Source organism: Tachysurus fulvidraco, chromosome 7 (assembly GCF_022655615.1).
Source record: "Tachysurus fulvidraco isolate hzauxx_2018 chromosome 7, HZAU_PFXX_2.0, whole genome shotgun sequence".
NCBI classification, from domain to species: Eukaryota; Metazoa; Chordata; class Actinopteri; order Siluriformes; family Bagridae; genus Tachysurus; species Tachysurus fulvidraco.
Window position 1 is genome coordinate 9,505,263 of NC_062524.1, and position 25,712 is coordinate 9,530,974.

The 25,712-nt window shown below is 41.0% G+C and overlaps 3 protein-coding genes across 6 annotated transcripts in view; 1 reads left to right on the plus strand and 2 right to left on the minus strand.

Moving 5' to 3' along the window:
• Positions 1–255: 255 nt before the first annotated feature.
• On the minus strand, positions 256–3,441 carry rpl15 (ribosomal protein L15). The gene is made up of 4 exons (XM_027164937.2): positions 3,329–3,441; positions 2,271–2,452; positions 1,380–1,516; positions 256–613 (listed from the first exon to the last, which is right to left on the minus strand). The coding sequence occupies exons 2-4, from the start codon at positions 2,440–2,442 to the stop codon at positions 308–310; spliced, it is 615 nt and encodes a 204-aa protein (XP_027020738.1). The 5' UTR covers positions 2,443–2,452; positions 3,329–3,441; the 3' UTR covers positions 256–307.
• A 33-nt stretch (positions 3,442–3,474) lies between these two features.
• nkiras1 (NFKB inhibitor interacting Ras-like 1) lies at positions 3,475–9,527 on the plus strand. The gene is made up of 4 exons (XM_027164939.2): positions 3,475–3,653; positions 5,335–5,447; positions 7,084–7,325; positions 8,642–9,527. The coding sequence occupies exons 2-4, from the start codon at positions 5,354–5,356 to the stop codon at positions 8,882–8,884; spliced, it is 579 nt and encodes a 192-aa protein (XP_027020740.1). The 5' UTR covers positions 3,475–3,653; positions 5,335–5,353; the 3' UTR covers positions 8,885–9,527.
• An 806-nt stretch (positions 9,528–10,333) lies between these two features.
• ube2e1 (ubiquitin-conjugating enzyme E2E 1) overlaps positions 10,334–25,712 on the minus strand; it is a 19,708-nt gene continuing 4,329 nt past the window's right edge. For 3 of the 4 annotated variants that reach the window (XM_047815722.1, XM_047815721.1, XM_047815723.1), the window contains exons 3-6: positions 25,233–25,283; positions 15,388–15,520; positions 12,960–13,107; positions 10,334–10,883 (exon numbers count right to left, since the gene is read on the minus strand). In XM_047815722.1, coding sequence (XP_047671678.1) covers positions 10,765–10,883; positions 12,960–13,107; positions 15,388–15,520; positions 25,233–25,283 — 451 coding nt within the window. In that variant the 3' untranslated portion in view covers positions 10,334–10,764. The remainder of the gene's footprint in view (positions 10,884–12,959; positions 13,108–15,387; positions 15,521–25,232; positions 25,284–25,712) is intronic. The other variant, XM_027164938.2, reaches the window with a different exon arrangement.

Here is a 25,712-nt window from a genome sequence, read left to right on the forward strand (position 1 = left end):
TCTTGTACCTTGCGATTTTCACTTCTATCTTGGGAATTTTCCAAAAGGAGCTGGAATCCATAGTCAGGAAAAGCAGAATGAAAACTATATATTTTTAGACTTTTTTTTCCTATTAAGTTTCTGAAATCTGTGTAACTACAAGTTCTGTGAAAACAGTTAGTATATGAATGAATACACTTTCAAACTGCTGATGACATGTGCTGGCAAAAATTTCAACCCCAGGACAACAAAGAAAAACTGACATGAGGCAGCAAGTGGACCGTATAAAGGTACTTTATTCTGAATGTACAGATGTGCGACACACACTTTAGCGGTAACGGTGCAGCTGCAGAGTGTTGCGTCTCCTCCAGGCTGCACGACGGGAGCCACCGATGGTGAGGTGGAACTTGTGGCCCTTGCCCAAACCACGGCTCTTCTTGCCGGCTGACGTGAGGCCACGCATTTCCCTGTGCTTGTGCACAGCCTTCGTGATCCATTGTGTGTCGGGGTTGCGTCTGATGGCTTTGTGGAAGATGTCGACCAGAATCACCTCGAAGAATTTGTATGTGGAGTCTTCACCCACCCAGTAGGAGCTCAGCACACGGAGACCTCCGCAGTGACGACCAGCACGCTCCTGAAGGGATGGAGGGGAAAAAAAACAAAAAAAAAAAACAATTTTATTCACTTACAAACTAACACTTAATCTTTTAAGCACAAATTAATAATAAAAATTACTGCCTGGTTAAATTTACGCTCCACACCCCCCCCCCCAAAACGTGGTTTTAGTTGCTCTGGCACAACATCCACCTTAGTTACAGCTCATTTATTATTATTATTTTTTAAATAAAACATTTTAGGATTAGCAACATAATGATTACCAAGAAAAACAGACATTGATGACTAGATGTGGGTGAATCCAGCAACATGTCATAGTTGAGGAAAGTTGCAAATCTTTTTTATGCAAATCTGGAGCAACTCTGTGCAAAGACTAGCAATGGAAATGAAGTAAAGTGAACGTGATTTATTTTAGGGAGAGAGAAAAAAGATTCAGAACCATTATGCCAACCAGAAGTTGGCACACTTCTTGATAACGACATAGTACAAGGACCGTCGACTAGTAGGGATAAAATCACTGCGTGAACCTAGCTTGAGTAGCAAGTGGACATTTTACACCTGTGCATATTTAGCTTGCAGGTCATACGAACTCCCTCATGTTTATCTTGTTAGATAAAAAAATTGCCAGCCATCCGTGAAGAGTGCCGTTTAGTTTCCTCACAAAACCATATAACGCCATAAGAGTGGCAACGCCTCTCTAGAACGTTGTCACGGGGCTCGTATGGCTTTATCATTGTGCACAAAAACATCTGAAAAGTCTGACAAGCTCCTGAAAAGGAACGTACCTCGGCGACGGACTGCAGGCTGCGAGCGAATTTGATCTGGTTGACACCATGGTGCACGGGCTTGCCGTATGTGGCACCCTTGGGCACGGGGCGTTTACGACCACCACGGCGCACACGCACCCGGTATATGACGTAACCTGTGAGCAAGAAAACCGCATTAGAATCAGGAAACCAAAACAAAGTGGACAAAAAAAAAAATAAAAAATCAGGGAGCAGTCTTACATCATGACACAAACTCTCGGAACAAACACCATGAATGCGAAAATGACACCAGAGATCTTTCCATACCAACACCGGGCCACTGTCTAATTTATTAAAGCCCAGAATCACACCAATAACAATGATGGTGCCTTTTCACAATGGTACACATTAATAAAAGGTCATGTAAGACATGGAATTACCAACATGGAATTATGTGATGTCTTACAATTAGTGTAGCTTTATCTTATCTTCAACGTATAATTATCATTCGGCTCATACTCAGACACCTCAGACTTGCTCATTGGGGAAAAACAACATTTAATTATATCTAATACTAATCTTGAATTTAGTATTCTATTAATCTTTATATTATTCTTTATAATAACCTTTTGTTTATGTTCTGTAAAGACGACTTCAATTGTAAAAAGCGCTATAGAAATAAACTTGAATTGAATTCTGAGAACATGATCTCAAAACATTCCTTAACATGAACTTGAGTCGTTCAAGAAATGTTCTGCTTAGGTTTTGGAGCCATCTACTAGGTTTTTTCAATTAAACCTACACCATCTACCTATCAGTGGATTTTAGAGTTTGTAACATCAGTTCAGACACTCGAGTTTGCTCTCTGCAGTCTTTGATCCCAAAAAATTGAAGTGCTCTGTTGTAAACACACGTAAGATGGATGCACACCTTGCTTGGCCTTGTAGCCCAGTCTCCGTGCCTTGTCAGGTCTGGTGGGTCTGGGAGCACGGTGCAGGGCAGAAAGCTGGCGATACTGCCAGCAACGGACACGCAGCAGGAAGCGCATCACGTCCGACTGCTTCTTCCTCCATAACTCCTGCATGTACCTGTACGCACCCATGATGCCTCAACTGCAAAACAGACACCAAAGAAAAGAATCAGCATCGTTGTGTACATCATGTTGTGTATATAGAGTATATTATGTCTATTTTTATATATTTGCATTTCTTTCTCTTTGCTGCTGTAACAGACATTTCCCCATTGTGGGACGAATAAAGGTATCTAACATTTTTACACTTATAGGACAGAATTATTCCCCAGTCTTTATTTGTCTATCTGGATGCATGAAAGAAACTAACTTTCCTACATCTGTGCATCACACACAAACTTGTGTAACATCACACACACACACACAAAAACCTGTGTAACACACACACACACACAGTGTCTACACAACACACGAGTTCAATTTGATTCTAAACTTGTTTCAATGTCACAATCCCATAATCACGTCAGGCTTGTTTTCGACTCTTGTTTTAACTCAGACTGGAATCCACACATGTCTCCAAACTTGCTTATGTTACACAAACTCGTATTTAACGCGTTTTGTTTAAACAGCTCATAAACACACAGCAGACTTCACGTCCATCACCATGTGACACTTCACATCTTCAGCATTCACACAGCAGACAACATATCAACTAAAACGCTTTAATACGCGAAAGCACACGTTAATAACACCTAAACACACGACACGAAGAATCTTAAACGTGTTAAATATAAACAAATCACACGCGGCTAATCACAGCAGCTAGCAAAGATGCTAACAATCACCTAAAAATCCAAATAACACATAAAAACTGCGTGTTAGCGGATAAACAGCGACGTAAAAACTAGCACTAACACGTCCAGGGACGGATATAAACATTAATAAACGTCGATGGCGTCGTTTGGTGTAAGATTTATAACGGATTCGGAGTTCAGAGAAATGCAAAAGCTTTTCTTACATGATGGCGTACAAACCGGAAAGAAAGAAGCCGTTACCCAGAATGCCTTATGATAAGCTCCTGAAGGGACTTCCGGTTTAAAATGTAGTTTATATGGATGGGAAATGTAGTTTTTAATGCTTTTTTTTTTAAAGTGTTTGTTGGGAAATAAACGGCTTATAAAAGCAACACTGAAGAAACACGAGAATAAGAACGATTTTGATTATATTTATCCACGTTATAGGGACAAATAAGAACCCCGAAGCGATTAAATAGTTTGTTATAAAATCGGTAACGTCAACAAAGCAGGAGTGTCGCACAGGACTGATGTCATCATTGTGAGACGGTACGTTTGTATTTTTTTGTGTGTGTTATAATAGAGATTTAGCTTTTAGCACATCCTGACAGGTCGAATGAGACTTTACGGTTTATATGTTTGCTTTCAGGTTCAATAAATGAGCTGTTTCTGGCGTTTATAACCTTTGTTTTGTGTTTATAAATCTGCTTTAGTGTTGATCTGATTATTGACCTTTAGCCAGAGATAATGGGATGGAAATAGTGACAGCATTTAGCATCAAATCTAATGACGAAAATACACGCACAAGGTATATCAATAAATAATGTAATAAAGAAATAAATATGTAAATAAAATGATTACATTTTTTTTTATAAAACACGCCTATAACGTATGCTTGAGGTACAGTTAGCGTAGATGCTAACGCTAGCCTGTTTTTAACCCACCTTATTGACCACGTTTTTTTAATGCCAAAAAATAATAAATATTATTAATAAATAATAATAATTATTATTATTATGTATAAAGTTGTGTAGTTTTAGCTTTTCTATGATCAAATTGTTGTGACATTTAAGAGTGAATAAACACTGATTTGCAGAATTCACTTTGTTATTATTATTATTATTATTATTATTATTATTATTATTATTATTATTATATACTTTTAGTACTGCATGGCTTCTTCCAGTTGAACAACTCAACTGTTACTAAGACTAAAAGATTTACAAGTCCCAAAGCTTTAGAAATGGCTTTATAACTTTCTCCACACTGATAGATCTCAATGACTTTCTTTGAGAAAGTCATTGAGAAATTGAATTCAGGTGTGATAAACCAGTTATGTTTTAACTTTTGCACACAGGGGCGATGTAGGTTTGGATTTTGATTTCCCTTAATGATAAAAACCTTCATTTATAAACTGCATGTTGTGTTTAATTGTGTTCTCTTTGACTAATATTTAAATTTGTTCGATGATCTGAAACATTGAAGTGTGACAAACGTGCAAAAAAATAAAAAATCAGGAACACACACACACACACACACACACATATATATATATATATATGTGTGTGTGTGTGTGGGTGTGTCTGTGTGTATATATATATATATATATATATATATATATATATGTAAAGAAAAGTCTTTGTCATGATGTTAAAATGACAGACACACTACATCATAATTGCTGTTTTATTTTGTAAGGGTGTTACTATTTTGGTTGTGCATTCTCTTGTACAATATTCCCATTTCCTAACCATCACTTGGTTGAGGATAAAACAGTTGGACATGAGACTGATTACGAATGTGATCCTGTCTTTATACGACATTAAGGCTTTAACATTCTCCATACTACTATTCAGATGTGTCCTATAACTCTCAGTAATGACCCCGTGGCTCTCGGTCCGCACCACCACTGATGTTCGACCTTGACTCAAAAATGTGAGGGGCATCTGGTGGTCTTGGATATCGTCCTCATTAAAGTCGACAGATGAATGTGGAAATCCTTCGTTTTTTTGTCTTTCGACTGTTCTCCAGATGTAGATAGTTCACTATGCTAAGCAAAGCATTTCAAAATGATTCCACTTTGATTCCCTTCTATAAAAGAAAATACACGGATCTCCTATTTCACGAGACTTTTTTCAGGTTGAGCTTTTTAGCAGGTCCACGAGTTCCTGCGTGTTGCTGGTCATAACTGAGAATTGTTTGACCGTTCTTATTCTTTGGCTCTTTGTAGGGAAGTTTCCAAGGGTATTATGGGTAAAGGCTGTAAGGTGGTGGTCTGTGGCTTGGCCTCTGTCGGTAAAACGGCGATTCTCGAGCAGTTACTGTACGGAAACCATACCGCAGGTCAGTTCTGGTCTTCATACATAAATATGGGGAAACACTTTTCTGAAACATCTATTTTTTACTGTACTGCACATATGTTTATGCATGTTTACGCAATCAGAGACTCGCAGCACTTGATTTCTGGCCAACAGGATAACGTCCTGAAATACTCAAACCAGCTCATCTGGTAATAAACAACCATACCAAAGTTTAAGACACTGAGCTCACATTTTATCCCCATTCTGACGTATAATGTGACCCTGAATCTGATTTTTTTTTTTTTCGCTGGCCAAAACACAAGCGTTATAAAGGTCATGTTTCAGTGTCAGCTACAACAAAAAAACATGAAATATTTCCCAGCAATGTTTAATATCAACACACACACAAAAAACAAACAAACAATAATTTAGTAACTACAGTAAACTCTGGACTCAAAGATCCAAATGCACTGCAGCTATTATATGTGACGCAGTTATCAGCTACTCGCCGATCTCACGATGACAAACACAACACCGTGTGAAGCTTTGTAAGCTGATCTGTTTAAGCGCAGTGTACAAATGAATAGCTGAGAGAGCTGAACAGACCAAAAGATTAAAGCCCTGCTGCATCACTCTGTAGGTACAGACAAAGAGAATGCTAAATTAATGAAATGCCACTTCAAGCTTGATTAAGGTGTTTCAGAAACATCAAAAATATTTTCATTTGAAGTGTTTCAGTATGGATGACCTGCACGCGCATGTCGATGAAGGCCAATCAGCAGTAAGTTACAGAGCGCGTGCATAACACCGCTTGTTTCACACCCACAAAACTCCATAAATGGTCAGACGGACAGTTAGACGTGAGCACATAAATAATGACCGGCTCGAAAACCGAAGAGAAAGTTATTTTAACTCGCTTCTATTCCTATAAAATATTTTAAAAACTAATTATTATTATTATTATTAGTAGTAGTAGTAAGTGTTAAATCATGCATCAGATGAGGTATTCACAGTTTACGGCACTGAGAAAAACAGACAGAACGTTTTCTCTATTTACATTCTTAATTTACAGGTTTCTGTTGGCCCACATTTCTTTTCTTTTTTTTTTTACGCACCAAAGACAAACGTGAGACAAAAATCTTTCTGAATTTACAGGATTTTTAAGAATATTCATACGAGCGTTTATACAAAAAAAAAAGTCATGGTCATTTACACAAATCCGTTCTTATGCAGCTTGATGAAAGAGGAAAGAGAAGTAACATGAGCAGTGTAGGAATCCATTAAGCAAAGTGAAAACTGATCAAGATGACACTAAATAAAAAGATCAGCTCAGGATGTCTTAATAAATCCTTTACATTTAAAGTTCCAGCCCTTATCTAGATCCAGAGTGACTTACATTATCTCATTTTATCTCATACAACTGAGTAATTGAGGGTTAAGGGCCTTGCTCAGGGGCCCAACAGTGCCAGCTTTATGGACCTGGGATCGAACTCACAACCTTCCGTTCAGTAGCCCGACACCTTAACCAGTAGCTACCACACGCCCACAGGTGTAGCTCACTTATTGGTTATGACGATTTATATCCAGGTCATTCAGGAGTCAATTCATTAATCATAAACATATATATAGTATTTTTTTTTGTTTGTACATTGAGCTAAAGTTTCCATTTTACTGTTTAGGTGCTGAAACAAATGAAACCCAGGAGGACATCTACGTGGCCTCCGTAGAGACGGACCGCGGCGTGAGAGAACAGTTACGTTTGTATGACACCAGAGGGCTCCACGATGGCCAGGAGCTGCCGAAACACTACTACTCCGTGGCTGACGGCTTTGTTCTGGTGTACAGCGTCGACAGCATGGAGTCCTTCAAGAAAGTTGACATCCTGAAGAAGGAAATCGACAAATCCAGGGACAAAAAAGAGGTACGAATCACACGAAGCATGCCAGGTTTACGTGACCGGTTTATTTCAGAGTTTAGGTCTATTATCATGGATCATCATACCAGTGTGTTAAACGTAATAAAGTGCAGGAAGAAAACAATAGAATCATATGAATCGGTTTATAAATACGGCACGTATTATATACATATACACACGTAAATATTTAACATAGTTAAATAGTTAAGGCAAAATGAACTAACCTGGTTGTTGGCAAGTCCTTTGTGCCTGCCACATGTAGTGAAAAACCTCCTGGAGTCCAGCAGTAACATCAGTCTAGCACCAGTGACAGCTGCTTGTGAGATTAGGACCGAACACGAGTATCTGTCTATAGCTCCATGATGAAACTAGGTTCGAGTGGCGTGTTATATATGTATTAAATCAGACACAATACTGACTTCAAACTATTTAAGATCGTGACAGTTTACGCCTCATTTTCCCGAATACTTCAGATATATACGTAGATATGACACTAAACCTAGTGCTTTGGTCAGTTCTTTACAAGACAGATGCCCTTCTGTATCACTACTGAGTCTGAGAAGTTTATTAAACGTCACATAGTTAAGACAAGAAAATTATTTCACCAGAAAGCTTGTCACATTACATCCAAACACAGGCAAGCATTTTCAACCAAAAAGATCACCGGGCAAAAAAAAGCTGCATGAATGTTGGATCGTTGCCTTTCGCATAAAAGGAGGCAAGTAAAGAGGCAGTTTTACCCACAGGGAAAAACAGCTAAAGACAGACATCCATTTTGGTTCAACAACCAAAAAAAAAAAAAACAGGCCTGTCTATGCAGCTTCATTTAGGATCAATATTTGGCATTTCTACATCAGCAGCAGTGATTCATCAGTTAAGAAGGATCTCTGATCTTTCATGCTCTGATGTCGGGGCTGTGTGTGAGCGAGCACCAGGAAGGACGACATCTGAGAGAATCCTGTATGAAGTGCAAACACGGATAATATTTAGGTAATACTCCAGCATGAGAGAAGTGAAGTTATTTTGTAAGGTGATTTTTTTAAGCATTTATGGAACCATCAGCGTCATAGTATGTTTTCCACAGTAAGAGTCTTCAGAATGGAAATAGATAGATAATGGGGAAAAAAGGCTGATAAGTAAACACTGGGTTAAGGTTTCTACAGCATTTAGTGCATTTAGAAACAGAAAGTTGTTTTGTAATTGGTATAAAATGCTATTTTGGTGTATGAACATAAAGAAAACCAAAGATATTCTATTAAGGTTATTATTAAGAACCTTCAGCAATGATTTTTTTTTTTTGCTTGTGGTCTCTACGTGAACAGGTGATGGTGATCGTCCTGGGTAACAAGGCAGACCTGCGTGACCAGCGTCAAGTAGAACAGGAAGTGGCTCAGCAGTGGGCTCGGGCTGAGAAAGTGAAGCTATGGGAGGTGAGCGTGACCGAGCGCAGCTCTCTCATCGAGCCCTTCACCACTCTCACTAGCCGCCTCACTCAGCCTCAGAGCAAATCGGCTTTTCCTCTACCCGGCCGCAAGAGCAAGGGAACTCCCTCAAACGATATCTGAGCTGGAGTTTCGACTTAAAGGCACCCGGAGGGTCGCTGCCACGAGAAGACGGCTGCAGGCGCACACATCTGGATTAGCTGTGGATGATTCCATTAAGTCTAGTGGTTTAGAGTGGAGTAATAGAACAGCTGAGAGTTTAGTGTAATAATACAAAATCAGGAATCTGTAATGCTATAATGCTTCGTATAAGCTGCTTTAGCAGTCAGGCGTCTATACAAAACTGCCGTAAGTGCTTTCATTTCATGTGAGGTTTAACCCGAGCTTCCAAAAGTATTTTAACGACACATTACAGAACCTTTTAATGAAAACGAAAGTATTGAGCTCGGTTTAGCAGTTTAGCCCACTGCCGTGTAAATCAATAGGTAAAAAGGTATTATTTTGTTTACCGAAGCTGCTCGTGTGTGTGTGACGAGAGCAAGAGGAGAGAATCATGTTCGTCAGAGTGTTGCACAGCTTCGTGACTCGTACGTAGTCTTAAGGAAATCAGTTATTAAACACTAAGGAAAAGTAAGCTAATAAATGTAAGCTGTTATAAACGGTGGAACGTTAACATTACAGCACTGTACAGATATGTTGTATGATTCGAAGCAGTGATTCTCAAACCTTTTATTGTAGTCTGTAAAATAAATTTCACAACTCCTGAGTACACTTTTATTTCACAAACCTTATTAACTAAGTGTATAATAACAGACGGTTCAGTTCCTGAACTATTCACTGGACACATTACATCGAAGTTGACATTTATAGCCCTATTTTAATTTTTTTTTAATTTTATTTTTGCTTTAAAAAAAAAAAAACTCACTTTATGTGAACAATCTAATCTCTGGGATGCATCAATACAGATACTAGTTTCTTGTAGCAGTCAGTCAATACTCACTACAGTCAATACTGACTCTTAAAAGATTGGAAGATTTCACGTTTGCGATACAGACAAATTTTAGCAGTTTAGCACATGATAGCAGTGAAATCTGATAAACAATGCAAGAGGAATGAAAAAACACTGACAATATCTTCAAAAAAAAAAAGGGGGGTACTTTTGTGCAACAAAGCTTGAAACAAACCTCAATTTTGTGGAAAGAAACCCAGCTGAATATATTGCTCTATGACGTCCCTGATAAATCGTTAGTAACGTTACTCATTAGTATCATGGAAAGATGAGGGGGAGAAGATGAAAGAAAAAAACCCCCTGATGAACTGATAAATCCCAAATAACAACTAATCGCTGCTGTAAATATAACTGATAATGGCAGATTAATAAAAGAAGCAGAAATAAAAGCTTTTCTGCTTGATAGGATTCAATATAGCAGAATAATACAGGACCCCTTGTGGGTGAAACCATCACAACTACATTACTCATCCAGAGAAATGCAAGCACGTCATTTTACGAATGCGTTTGTGGCCGATTTGGTCACAGAGCTGCGAGTAATCATTGCTGACAAAGACAGAGCGTGAACGTCGAATGGAACTTTAATAAGCAGAGGGAGAGAAATTCATTGTACAGTCAGACATTGTACCAGATGACATTTTTTACACGCAATCAGGATGGATAATGATGGCCCCCCTTTTGAAGCCCTGAACTAAAATCAATTTACAAAATCTGAATGAAAACAAACAAAATAAAAGGAAGACACGTTAAGATTCGTTATTGCCAATGTAAATTCTACATGGGCCAAAGAGGGGGAACAAAAGGGTTCACATGAAATGACAATATCAGGAAATAAGACATTAATTCCACCATAAAACACTCCTTGTACACACTATCCTACAGCTGAACCCATTCCCACCCCCTACACCACCCACATACCCTCCCCTCTCCATTATACAGCCTTCTCCCCCGAGCCATCCCTCCATCAGTAGCACTCTTCCCTCGCAGCGGGGGATTATGTGGCGTAGCGCTTGGTCCACTGTTTGGCTATCCTGTCGTGTTCCGGTCTGTTGTTTGTGTACTGAGTGGCGATGCTTCCCACCAGAGGGTCGGCTTTAAGAGAGTTAGCACAGTCTTGGTTTAAACAAAATGAATGATTAGATTCATACATGTTTTCATTTTTATAGATAAAATAAAGTAAATCGCTTTCATAACAATATAAACAGAACATGTCTGCAGCAGCATACATGAGCATCAAACAGCTGGATGAATGCTCACACCTGAAACTGCCAGAGCTTTGTAGTCTGCTATATTCTAGGTCTTGTTACGGGCCGAGCTCCAGCATACAGCCATGACTGGCAACGCTGCAGCTTCAGCCCAAGACCACATGAGAGACGAGTTATTCCTGGACTTTTATCCCATCAAGATCCAAGAGTCAAAAGGTCACTAGCTTCGGTTTACAGTTCGTTATTGCCTGTGGTAGCTCGGCCGTTACGGTTCTGTGCTAATGACTAAAAGGTTACGAGTTTAAAATCCCAGAGAACAAATTAGCAAGACCCATCATCAGCTATTCAGCCGTGTGTGGGGATTGGATTCTGTTTCACTTATTAAAAAAAAAAACAAACCCCACTGATTTAGAGAACATGTTATAAGCTCAGGTCCTGGAGCAGCCCCCTTCCCCTGTTTGGCACACTTTAAGACGTTTTCACAACTGCATGTATTTTTAGTGAATGTTTAAGTGAAGTGTGAAAGCTGCTTTGCTCCATAGAGCCCGTCCCTGGTCCTCAGTGGTTTGGGGTCATGGTGTGCTCTACATCATGTGTGGCAATGATCTGCTCTCTGTGCCACATAATGAGTAACACTGTTGGTTGTCATGTTATTAGCCGTTTCAGATTCTCAGGGTGTTCTGTCCAGTGGAGGAGACTCAACACCTTATTGATCTTTATATTAGGGCCTTTTTAAACCTGGTCACTTCATGCGTTTTCTCTGATAGCTATCTGATTTGTTAAAACTGTTCCATTTACATTAGGCCACATAAATGCGTCTCGGCAAATCGGATATCAATCCGATCTTTCTACTCCCGCCCAAAATGCAAATATATTTTACCTCATTTCCGGGGTAATTGAAATGGAACACGCTTTGGTGTAGGCGGTTTTCAGAATGCAATCAAAATGAAGATGAAAATACTTATGACGGTTATGCTACAAAAAAAAGCATTTACTGTTTGTTTCTGGCACGATGCACGACTCGTGAGTCACTTGCGAGTGACGTACTTCCGTTTGGGAGGAGTAAAGAGCTGACGTATGTGGCTTGGACAACCACATGCATTTACACCTGTCCAGTTTCATCTGAAATGTGTCCCAAACCTCCTCCTGAAGTGGTTCGAACGATCAGATTTATATCAGTCTCGAAAATGTTTCGGAGGACATTTACACCTGGTCTTTTTATGATCGGATAGCTCTGTTCACAGAAAACGCATGAAGTGACCAGGTGTAAAAAGCCCTTAAGACTCAATTGGACCAGATTGGATATAAAACTAAATTGGACCACTGTGATCCTCGTAACATTTGTGGAGTAAACGGTTTGTTAGGATTGTGAGGAGCGTGCATGTTATACCGACCAGAACAGATCAAATGATTCTGATGGGCACGTTGCTAGGAACATCCGAAGACGACGGCTAGCGTTTCTCAAGTGAAAACACAAGTGATCTCTGGTTCAGGTGGAAATCTTCTCCCTTAATTAAAGCAAACTTAATTCTCCTTCCAGACTCGCATGTCCAGATCTGCTCCAATACACCCAAAGTGGGTTAAAGCTTGGGAAAAGATTAAAGCGTGCAGGCTTGGGTGCTCTCCAGGAGCAGGGCTGGGAACCTGTGCTTTAGATTGTTGTTTTGGTCTCAGAGAGGAGGCTTTCTTTCATTTTATTTGCACAGTCCAAAAAGCCAAAAAAAAAAGGCCTAGACTTAGATTATATGCTTTTCTGTACCCAAAGCTTGTGATTCTGAGCACAGCGCCTGCCAAACACACATTAAGCCATGTGCTATTTGGATTACATCATGGTGTTGTGCCCTCTGTAGAAACCCATAACTATAACTGATGCAACATACATTCTTACACTGACTTAACACCATTTCTTCTTTTTCCTGCAAAACAAGGCCTTGCACTTCATAGGGTTTTCAAGACTGTAATAGGAGGTTACTAGACATCTTACCGGGGTTGCAGTCTGTGAGGAGAGAGCAGATGGACAGCAGCACCTTGGAGATGGTTAGCGCTGGGCTCCAGTTGTCCTTCAGGATGTCCAGGCAGATCACTCCTTGACTGTTAATGTTGCAGTGGTAGATTCTGGTACGAAACGTCACCTGTGAGAAAACCACAAACACACACACACACCCCCCCACACCCACCTTAGGTTATGTTAGCCCATTAACAAGGCGGCCCATTGGCCCAGGACATTTTTAAACTCCAAATCTATTTTCAGTTTAATCATCATGTACACTGGGGGTCGTGTAGACTAGTCAACTTGTACGATCAATAATCCCTACTGTGGGTGTTGAAGTGGTCGACAAAACAGTGCTGAGGCCGAGAGTAATGAAAGGCAAGCAGAAATGTTAGAATGTGAGACTTCATTAATCCAGTAATAGTTCAGAACAGATGAAGGGAATTCTTCACCCGACTGCACATTGTGTAAGGAGACGTTTTCAAATTTTTCTTGTAATGGAACTTTGACTTAATATCGCATTTATGGTTCAGCTTTAGATATTTAAATAGCTATTTACATTCTCCTGCAGTTACTCTATATGGACAAATGTTTATACAGAAATCAGACCTTCACACAAATAGATATTTGTGCCAAAGTCTAAATCTAAGAGGCTCAAACCTGTTCCAGCATGACAATGTCCCTGTGCACAAAGTGAGCTCCATGAACACATGGTAAGCCAAGGCTAGTGCAGATGAACTCAAAAGGTCCTGTACAGAGCTTCACCCATCACTGTCTGATCTCACAAATGCTCTTTTGGCTGAACAAACACAAATCCCCACAGCCATCAACATCTCAGTAAAGGGCAATACATCTAAAAGTAGGACTTTCAACAAGCACATGTGCAAGTGTGAAGGTCAGGAGGTCTTCGGGAATTTCTTAAAATCCACTCAATAAAGTCACTGCTAACGATCAATGAATCAACAGACTTTTCCAATCCCAAGCTACACCATGTGTGGGGGAGGAACTGGAATCGAGGCCTGTTGATTAACATGACTTTAGTCTTTCCCGTTTATACTTTAGACTGTAAAAACCAGCCTGGTGACGCAAACCTCTAAATGTTCCATGTTAAGTGTGGAATTGGTTTGGAAAGAATGTAATACAAAATGACATTTGTCTCATTCATTTCATTGAAGTTCTTGTTCTCTGGATATATTGTAGCAAATTTCCTTCTTTAATAATATTTAAAGTGCGGTTTGACTTTAACTGGTGTTTATTAGAATTTAACTGTACTAATAAAATAAAGTCCTAAATTCAGCCTTTGATTTATCCCTCGATATATTTATACAAAACACAAAACCTCTTCAGATGGTCGGGGATCCTTTTAGTGACAGATGTGTGTGTGCAATTACGAGACAGCCAAACTTAAGTCTAGTCGTTTAACATGCATTTCCCTTTTGTTATTCTTAGACTAAAAACAATCCAACAGCTTGGCGCTATAATTACAAATGTTTAAAAACTAGGTTTGTCCATGTTAATTATGTAAATTAAGTCATTTGGGAGGTGAAAAATAGCACCGAGAACCGTTTTGTGACTCTAAGCATGGAGGATATACGGATCTCGGGCGATCACACGAGTAGTTTAAACAAAATAAATTAAAAAAATGGGGGTGGGGGGTGGGGCAGTAGCTTAAACATCATAAAGAACCAAATGCTTCACCTCATTTATCACAAGCATCAGTCCATGACCGACATCAGAAAAGAGCAGCGTTTACAAGCCAAGACATGTTTAATACCAGCGAGTGGAAAAACCGGAAAGGAAACTCAGAGCCTAAATACTAAGCTAACAAAAACCTGCTACAAGTAACAGGTCTATAAAAGCAATACAATAGGTTTTATCACCACCACTAAAATATCCAGTGACCTCATGGCGTTGTGTAAATATGGCAGCACTGTCATTTTGTGTTCTCCTGATCCCTCTGCTATAATCCCCAGAGCAGCTTTACTCTGTCATTACAGTCCGTTTGGTGGCATTATAAACATACTGGTTTAACACTTGTGTTGACGGATGATAGCATGAACACGTATTAATCAGTCTGAGCTGCAGCACATACTGAATCTAATGCCATTATGAAAAGATACCACAGGCACTGAAATGCTGTAATGATAAACACCTTGGCCATAATAGTCTCGTGCTCCTTTAAAACTGGCTGAGAAGGTTCACGTATGGCCTGCGTTTCTGTAGGTTCTGCTATAATTTCCTGTAACTGTATCATCTCAAAACATCAGCAGCGAGAAGCAGAATAGTGTTATTGGTTTGTAATTTGGCAGAAAGATGTGCGATGAATCCCGCCACTCTAAACCAAATCAAAAGCACACAGCGAGAGTCTGTTTTAGGTTCGTTACCCAAAGCGGAAGAATCTATTTCACAGGAAGCTTCTCACCTTGGGAGGCTTGAAGGGGTAGTCTGGGGTGAAGGCGATGTCGAGGAAGAAGACTCCTCCTTCATACACGGAGCCTGGAGGACCCAGGATGGTAGACCTCCACTCGTAGATGTTGTCTCCTTTTGGGCCAGCGCTTAAAAAATAAAAACATGAGGCATGGATTTTAAGATCTTAAATTCTAGCTGATGTTAGTTAATGACAAAAAGATGGTTAGAAAAAGTAGTGTGTGTCTCTATAAGGTTTAGTTACTGTAGAGAATAATGATCAGACAAATAATATTCGATTACTTCTTATGTCATTTCTATTCATTCTATTTTTAATGTTGTCGCCTAAATTAATTTCTTGTTCAGATTTTCATTTGACTGCAAGATGTATATTGTATATAATGGTGCAAATGAAAATCGTAATTTTTGTAATCGTAAATTTTATAAATGGGAAAAATAAGGTGACTAGTGCAAAGAATCGATTCAACAATTATAGGCAGCTTCTTATTGATTATAAATTACTTATGGAAATGGACCTGGCGTGTAAACAACGTAAAAGATCGGTTAGGTGATTTGTCAAAACAGATCAATAATCAATAACGGCTAATTCAGTGGCATTTGGCATCAGCAACAAACTATGAAATCGTACAAAATGGTCCATCATGTGGAAGCCAGAGCTTTACGCGGTTAGTACGGAGTTCAACATCGTAAATAATGATGACCTTGTAAACCATCTTTCACCTTCTAATTTGGTCTGATATTACAGGCCATCTCAAAAAGGCAGCAAATTTAGAAACAATTTTTATTTCAAGCTGCACGTTAGAGTCCTAATGTAGAGAAGACAAACAGACTTGGACATTGTCACTCAGATGAGAAGTTTCACTGCTGCTGCTGTATAGTGAAGGGGAAGTCTGGTTTATTTAAGCCGGTGTGCCCCGAGCGTAGACAAACCTGTTTTAGAAACCCGTTTGGAGAGCGTTTTGAAATTTGAAGAATTTATGCATCATCGTTGGTTACAACAGGATAGCAATATCGAATCAATCTCATCCACCATATACGAACATTAACAAAATAAATAGAAATCTACACACAGGCTCATAGTTACATAACCATGCTGTTCTTAGGAGATTCCTCCTTTCCAACAGCAACTAATTTAAAGAGAGATCAATGAAACCTTCAGCATGCGGTGCCCGGTATGTGGCACGTTTCCCAGCCAGGGATTCATATACAAGTTATCCATAGAATGAGAAATAACACCGTCGAATAAATAACTAAATCGAGCACAGCATCTGTGCTACAACAGTGTGGTGGATAAAATGAGCAAAATAAAAACTCATCTCAAGGTACAACAATATAAATAAGAATACATTAGGCCACAATACCGAGTGCAAATACTAAACTACAATTACTCATCTCTCTCTGTGTAAATGCAGCCTGAGGTTTCTGCTCATGACCAAAGTTGACGCTTGTGCTAAGCGAAGGCATGTTTTTACCACAAACCCTTTATACACACCGATTATATCACTGCCCTGTGCCTAGTAAAGAAGTGAGCACAACCAATCTACAGAGAGAGAGACACACTGCTCTCTCACACACACACAGCTCACTGCGCACACACGTGGCGCACTGCTCGCTCTCGCACGCACACACGTGGCGCACTGCTCGCTCTCGCACGCACACACGTGGCGCACTGCTCGCTCTCGCACGCACACACGTGGCGCACTGCTCGCTCTCGCACGCACACACGTGGCGCACTGCTCGCTCTCGCACGCACACACGTGGCGCACTGCTCGCTCTCGCACGCACACACGTGGCGCACTGCTCGCTCTCGCACGCACACACGTGGCGCACTGCTCGCTCTCGCACGCACACACGTGGCGCACTGCTCTCTCTCTCTCTCACACACACGCGCACTGCTCTCTCTCTCTCTCACACACACGCGCACTGCTCTCTCTCTCTCTCACACGCGCGCACTGCTCTCTCTCTCTCTCACACGCGCGCACTGCTCTCTCTCTCTCTCACACGCGCGCACTGCTCTCTCTCTCTCTCTCACACGCGCGCACTGCACTCACACTCTCTCACACGCGCGCACTTGCTCCTCTCTCTCTCTCACCACGCGCGCATACTGCTCTCTCTCTCTCTCACAATCGCTCACTGATCTCTCTCTCTCTCACACGCGCGCACTGCTCTCTCTCTCTCTCTCACACGCGCGCACTGCTCTCTCTCTCTCTCACACGCGCGCACTGCTCTCTCTCTCTCTCACACGCGCGCACTGCTCTCTCTCTCTCTCACACGCGCGCACTGCTCTCTCTCTCTCTCACACGCGCGCACTGCTCTCTCTCTCTCACACGCGCGCACTGCTCTCTCTCTCACACACACGCGCACTGCTCTCTCTCTCACACACACGCGCACTGCTCTCTCTCTCTCACACACGCTCGCACTGCTCTCTCTCTCACACACGCTCGCACTGCTCTCTCTCTCACACACGCTCGCACTGCTCTCTCTCTCACACACGCTCGCACTGCTCTCTCTCTCACACACGCTCGCACTGCTCTCTCTCTCACACACGCGCGCACTGCTCTCTCTCTCTCACACGCGCGCGCACTGCTCTCTCTCTCTCACACGCGCGCGCACTGCTCTCTCTCTCTCACACGCGCACACACTGCTCTCTCACACACACGCGCACACACTGCTCTCTCACACACACGCGCACACACTGCTCTCTCACACACACGCGCACACACTGCTCTCTCACACACACGCGCACACACTGCTCTCTCACGCACACACTGCTCTCTCACACACACACTGCTCTCTCACACACACACTGCTCTCTCACACACACACTGCTCTCTCACACACACACTGCTCTCTCACACACACACTGCTCTCTCACACACACACTGCTCTCTCACACACACACTGCTCTCTCACACACACACACGCACACACTGCTCTCACACACACATGCACCCACTGCTCTCTCACACACACAGAGCTCTCTCACACACATGCTCGCACTGCTCTCTCACACACACAGCTCTCTCACACACGTGCTCGCACTGCTCTCTCACACACACACACACACACACACACTCTTTAAACACACTCTGGTGATTTAACACTAATTTTTAAGAAAGGGGTCGATTATGAACACAAAGCAGTCTATGACGACGAGCCCAAGCGCATGATTTCCTGGAATATTATCAGGAGGACTTGTGTGAAGAGAAATAACCCAGAAATATGTACTAAATATCAAGGCCAGTGATTTTGAAAAATATTAACAGGAAACTCCACTAAATAGTTTCATTTCAAAATAACTGCTGGGACATCAAAAAAGAGATTAGAGTTCCCCATGAACCAGCTACTGTACCTGTGTGATTTCAACACCAAATCCACTCGCGTGTTACACACAAGGACGTTCAAATCTGGTGGAAGTGTGTTGGTGTCATTCACATCTCGAGTTAAGCATGTAAAAATCCAGACATCTTAATAAACTACCAATTAAATACACGGAGTTGATCAATAGCTAAACAGAAGAGACGCACATTAGTCCTATAAATGAGCCTGAACGAGTCAGTAAGAACTGTGGGGAGTGTGTGATGCAGCAGCAGCACAGAAGCCAAAGCTGAAAGAAGAAGCTGTTGGTGAATGGTCGGGTTTTGAGTCATCTGATGTTTAGATATATACACACAAGCAAACAATTCAAGGAATCCACGTAAAAACTTTCAATGCACGAGCAAATAAACACCTACAAAACCTCTCGTTACATGAACTGCTTCTTTTAGTGTCCCCCCCCCCCAAATAAAATGCAACAAATGCACTATATTGCTCACGTCTTACATAAGAGGCACATTTCCTAAAGAGGTTTCCCAGTAGGGTTTCTTTGATGAGAAACACTTCATCAGGTGCAGCGCGTCGCTCCGGATGCCAATCATCCACCCGTGACTGACTGCAGCTCTCAAAACACGTTTAACATGCGGCCGTGCAACCTCTTAACTGATTACGATGAAATTTCTAAAGGCAATTGCATTGAATTTCAAGTGACAGAGTTGCAAAATCTCTGCCATGATAAACAGATCCAGAGGAATGGGCATCAAAAGGGGAAATCCACATTAGGTCTGATTTCAGCCTTGTGTCTTTGGGCAGCGTCAGTGATCCTCTGCTGCTGCTTTGACTGCATCTATAAACATTAGCTCGCTGTAGTGTTAAAATGCAAAAGGTCACAACACCCAGGGGTTTTGTAACGCACGCACGCACGCACACACACTTTATGGGACAACAAGCAGCCCATCAAGCCGTTTGCCCCTAAGGAGGAGCAAAAACAGAAAAGGCCTATAAAACACCCCTGGGCTCAGCGGCGCAGAGCACAAGCAGGGGCAATTAGAGCAGCACGCTGTTTTTAATTTCAGTCTCAGCCTCTCGAGTCAGCCTGCGGTGCTGGAATGTCAGGAATCCCAAATGTGTGACAGACACCCATCGGCCAAAATCCACACCAAGGGGGAAAGAGTTGGAAAGATGGCAGAGACACCAGGAAAAACAGAACGAGACAGTGAGAAGCACATGAGACAAAATAGAGAAAAAGGAATATATATATATATATATATATAAAGAGGAAGGAATTGAAGTATATGAAGAAAAGAAGGTAAGGTAAACAAAACTGGAGACAATTAATGGAAAGAAATATAAAGATGAAAAAAGGAGGAAAGAGAAAAATAAAGGAGGGAAACAAAAACAGACAATGTAAGAAGGGAAAGTAAGAAAGCATGAGAGAGAGAGAGAGAGAGAGAGAGAATGCGTGTTTTGGAGATGAAAGAGGGAATAAGAGAAACACCAGAGCAGAACGACTGGCGATAAGGAGATCCAGAGCTCACCGTCTCACAGCATTCGTCCTGGGCGATAAACTCACATTTCTATTTGCTCCTGTTAAAGCAGCATAGGAACTGAATTAAATAGAAATTAAATCTAACTACATCGTCTGTCCTTTTGGAGAAGTCACGTTTAACATGACAAGCTTGAGAACGTAATGGACGTCGATGTGGAGGGTTTGAGTTTGAAGCCTCGAATGTAAGCCACAGCACTCAGAGTAAAGTGGGGAAAGACGTTGCTAGATTGTTACCCGGGCCAGTGGAGCACACAGACCAGGACAAGCACTGTGTGTGTCCGTGTTAGTTTATTTAACTGTAGCTGCTCAGCAGAGCAGTTATAAGTAGTCACTTGACTTTGGAAAACCATTAAGTACACGTGTTTGTCTGTAATGCCGCAGTAGGCGAGTGATGTACATTTCAGTAGAATCCCTAATAAAATAAGATAAGCGACGGTCTCTATGTTTATAGAAAATGGAACGTGCTGTCCATTGAGATTTTCCTTCACATTAAAAGAACTTAAATGTTCTTCATTTATCTTGACAAAGTGTGGACGACTCATGAGATTGTAGAAGTGGGCGGAGCTACCAGGCTGCATCGGTACAAGCGGACGCTGGTGTTCGATCGCGGCGCGCTGATATAACATGCGGAAAAGTTAGAAGATATTAAACTATACTTGGAGTAAACATCATTGGACATCACAGTGGACTAAAAAGCCATATATGGGATGGATTAGTTATGATCAAGATGCATGTAAAATTTCTCACACAAAACACTCATATTTTGACAGCAATAAAAAAAAATGACCACAGGAGGAACAAGTTTCAAGCAGGTTGTTTAGGTCTATGAACCCTGTGGACACGGGACTTAAGACTTAATACAAGTAGCAACAGTCAAACATCTGAGGTGACATCTGCACAGAGAATCACAGACGTGCCTCTGAATCTAACTGAAAACAGTAATTGGGTTTGTGTTTCTCTACCAAAATGCAGACATCAGACAGCCGATCTGAACTGAAATAAAATCCCAGAGGGGAAACATCCCAGGACCCCATGTAAATGTAATCATATCCGAATAGGGCTTAGGACTCAGAAGTCATACCGCATAAGTGCAGCTATACAGCAGTGTTTACTAGGCAGATTAATTAACATGCATATTAAAGAGGTAATAAAACCAGAGAGTGCAAAAACTGACTAGCGTGAGCAAAGCGAGAGAGAAGGAACAGCTCAGTAAAGGCTAAAGAAGCTGAAAAGCCACAAACAAAAATCTTGAGAGTAATATCTGTAATGTAATAAAGCCTTGGTATGCCTTGCTGTATTAAAAAAGCACACGTGGGGAAAAATAAACGCATCATGCCCCTGCTCTGTGTCATTATCCAACTCATCACATGCATAGGCTGCACAGTCTATCTAATCTATCAACTAAACACAGAAAAATATTTTTTTATACATACATACACACACACAGATATATATATATATACATACACACACAGATATATATATATATATATATAGAGAGAGAGAGAGAGAGAGAGAGAGAGAGAGAGAGAGAGAGAGAAAGAAAGAAAGAAAGAAAGAGAGAGCAAGAGAGTGAGCTAGTATGCTGGATTAAACAAGGAAAATTTATCACCAAGATTTGTGTGAACAGGAAACTAATCATTTCACAATCACAGACAAGAGCACAGGGTGAAGCTTGCAAGAAGCAGCTCCTGAAGCGCACAGGGTCGAGATCACTAGCGCTCAAAAACACGAACTTCACCCGCTAATAGCCACCTCTGACCTAACGGTCTAAACCACACACGCTGACTGTACGTGTTTGTGTATTATACCCCAATAAAGCCCCAACGGATCAACCACCAAGACATCAAAAGCTCCAGCGACGAAGACTGTTGCATTCACCTGCACACAAAGTGAAACTGAACAAAGGTGGCTACAGGATCTTGATTATTGTTTCCACATGCGTCTTGCAAATTGTTGTGGTAAAGAACTACACATCTTGCACACACCAAAGAGGGTGACTTGGGGGAAATTTTTTATATATTATAGATTTTTTTTTTAAAGTATAGATTGCACTAGCGGTGAAAGGTAACAAAAACGTCAAGATTGCAGGAGTCAAAATATAGATTATAAAAAAAAAGTATTTGATGAAGAGGCAAGAAATGTAAAGTAAAAAGAGTACATACTCCATATTCTATAATGCATGTGCAGGAATGTAGTCGCCTGGTGTGAAAAACACATCTCTAAGAAGTTTAGTCAGGACAGTTCAGTCGGACAAACGGATCCTACAGTCACGAAGTGAGGCGAGTCTGTGCCGTTCGGCGCGGAGCAAGCGTCACGTAACGTTAGACGTGATGACTGAAAGGATGATAAGTATTTTGTCAGGAATTTCAAAAGAAACATTCGTTAACCCTGCCTGACTGCGCTAGATCTATTTACACGAATATGGCTAAAACGAGTAATCCAGCACCACTGCATGTGTATTGCTCCGACAACATACACACCTGATTTCACTGATCTCGCCAAATCTAACCGAAATGTCATTTCTCTCATTAGACTGCAGCCTAAATGTTTGCCGATTATGGAGATGGCTGTAGTTTAAATAGTCATACTAAAATCATTTATTTTGACAATTTACCTAAAAAGATCTTCTTGTGAACTTTAAATAATAAAGTACACAACAAGCACAGAATGTCAGAGAAACCTGGGCTTCCACACCACCTCAGCAGTGCCACAGACTGATCACATCCATGCCACATGAATTAAGGCAGTACTTAAAGCAAAAGGAGCTCCTACCAAGTATCCAGTACACATACAATAAATGAACATACCTTCCAGAAGGCCAACAATTCACTAAAAATGTCCTAAAGTGTATTATTTTTTGAGAGAGGGAATTGGTTTGTTTTTGTTAAATGTGAGCCAAAATCATCACAATTAAAAGAACCAAAGACTTCAGTCTGTGTGCACTGAATTTATATAACACACTATTTGAGTCGAATTATTGAAATAAATGAACTTTTCCATGACATTCTAATTTATTGAGATGCGCCTGTACTAGACATGAAACCAGAGTGAGATAAACACACACGAATCTGCAGATGAACACCGAATCAGTTCTCATGTTAAAGTCCAGACAACAGCAGAACACAGCTCAAGTGTTCAGCATGCAGACGGCACTCTTCGCACAACCAGTTAAAAGACCGTGTAAACATGTACCGCAGGACGGATGGCTGATTTATACACGGAGCACGAAAGGTCTGATTTACGTTCATGTTTTTAAATGAATAATGTACTTTCATTTTAGAAATCAGCAGTGTTAAAGGCTGAAAGGAGAAAACCAAATGAAGAGGAAATTTCTTGTGTGTCTCAACACACTTGGCCAATAAACCTGATTCTGATCAAAGGTTGTTTTTTGTTGTTGTTTTTTTAAACAAAAAGCCAAGAGTTTAGGATAAAAGTGTTTTGAGCATGAGATATCTTTTTGGAACAGATTTACGTTAGTAGACGCAACACCAGAGGAATCAAAACGGTATCCTGGTTATGAATGACTCATCCTTAAAAACGTGGGGCAGTCGTGGCCTAATGGTTAGAGTTTGACTCCCAACCTTAGGGTTGGGAGTCAAACTCTCTAACCATTAGGCCAGGACTGCCACCATTTTTTTAAGGACGAGTCGTTCATAATCAGAATTCGTTCTCTGCGTTTAACCCATCCAAAGTGCACACACACAGCAGTGAACACACACACCGTAAACACACACCCGGAGCAGTGAGCAGCCATTTATGCTGCTCCCCAGGCGCCGCAGCATAAATGGCTGCCCACTGCTCCGGGTGTGTGTTCACGGTGTGTGTGTGTGTGTTCACTGCTGTGGGTGCGCACTTTGGATGGGTTAAATGCAGAGAACAAATTCTGAGTATGGGTCACCACACTTAGCTGTATGTCACATCACTTTTAAAACCTGAGCACACATTCATCTAAACACGCTGTCCATCTCAGCAGCACATGAAGTGCAGAGTAAAAGCACAAACAATCGACAGCTAAATCTGTTACGCTCACAGCTACAAACAAAGCCCTTATCGGCTAATTAAAAATCGAAAACTGGTGAAAACGGAACCAAAAAAAACTGCTTTAATAAAATAACACACCATGAGTTAACAGTGTTTGTGTGTAAACGATGGCGTCTCGGCATGAGCTAAACAGACGACGCACATGACACGGCGGGTTTCAACAAAAACAAGCCAGAAAACAGGAAACCCAGTGCACTTCTACATGACTCCTCAAACTCATTGTTAATTCACAGTGGGAACAAACACAGGAAGTCATTTCGGAGAGTAGAGACATGTCTGCTCTTTCGCCTAATCGCCAGGTCTGCTCTTTCGCCTAATCGCCAACAAAGCTAAATCAAATAATTAAAATAAAAATAGGGAGAAAAGCACTTTAAGTGGACCAGCAGGTCCTGAAGGCTCTTCCATCATCTCCCAGAGGTTAATCCTTTCATAATCCACTCACACTATGCTCATACTGAAACCTAAAGGAGCACAATATGATTCAAATCAGCGGGTGGGTTTTTTTGTTTGTTTATGCTGTGTCAACACCAAATCAGATTTGACCCACTTTCATAAGTAGTCCTAAAATCAGATAACGATAGGAAATGCTCTCCAAACTTCCCTTCTTTCAGTCATCTCTCAGCAATTTCTGCAAAAGCAGTGAAAGCTATGCATCTGTGCTTTTTTACCTCACTTTGATGTTGTAATCAAAAACAGCTGGCAAGCTGCCGGCCATCCTCAGAAGTATACCATGCGTTTTTAATTTTTTTGCCCCTATTTTTTCATATAGAAACATGAAAAATCTCATTTCGTGTGAGAGTCACGTGTTCTAGAGACCAGTCTAAGATCAGCTGACATTTATGAGAGCATCTACATTACTGGTCATTGGATCAAATGTAATGCTCTTTAATTAAATGTTGTTAACGAAGACAAAATAAAAATGTTTCTCTTACCTGCAGTTTGGTGGAGGATCCAACATGATATCAGCTAGCTCTTTCTGAATCCTGGAAAATAAAACAACAAGTTAAATCAATTGTCTTTTTAAAACACTGAAGTCAATCATCCATGTGGTTTATGTCCCGTTAGACTTTCTACGGTTTCATGTGCATCAGTAAGATCATGTTTAGCATTAAGGATATGACTGTGGTGGCAGGAGAACGCTGTGCTGTAACATCTGGCCCTGCTCGTTTGATGCCTGTGAGCAGATCTACAGTTGCTATTTTAAAGGATTCTTTTCTTTTATGCCTTTTTATGGTCCGATCTGTCTCAGAGTTCTGTTTGGCATTGGAAGAGCTTGCCCAAAAGAAGAAGAAACCCATACTAATATTAACCTTTAAATCTAACATCCGCTTTCAAATGCTGTCCAAGACGTGCTGGTCTCTTTTCACTTTAATTAATGTTATACTACATTTGCTACAATTCCACCATTTGAC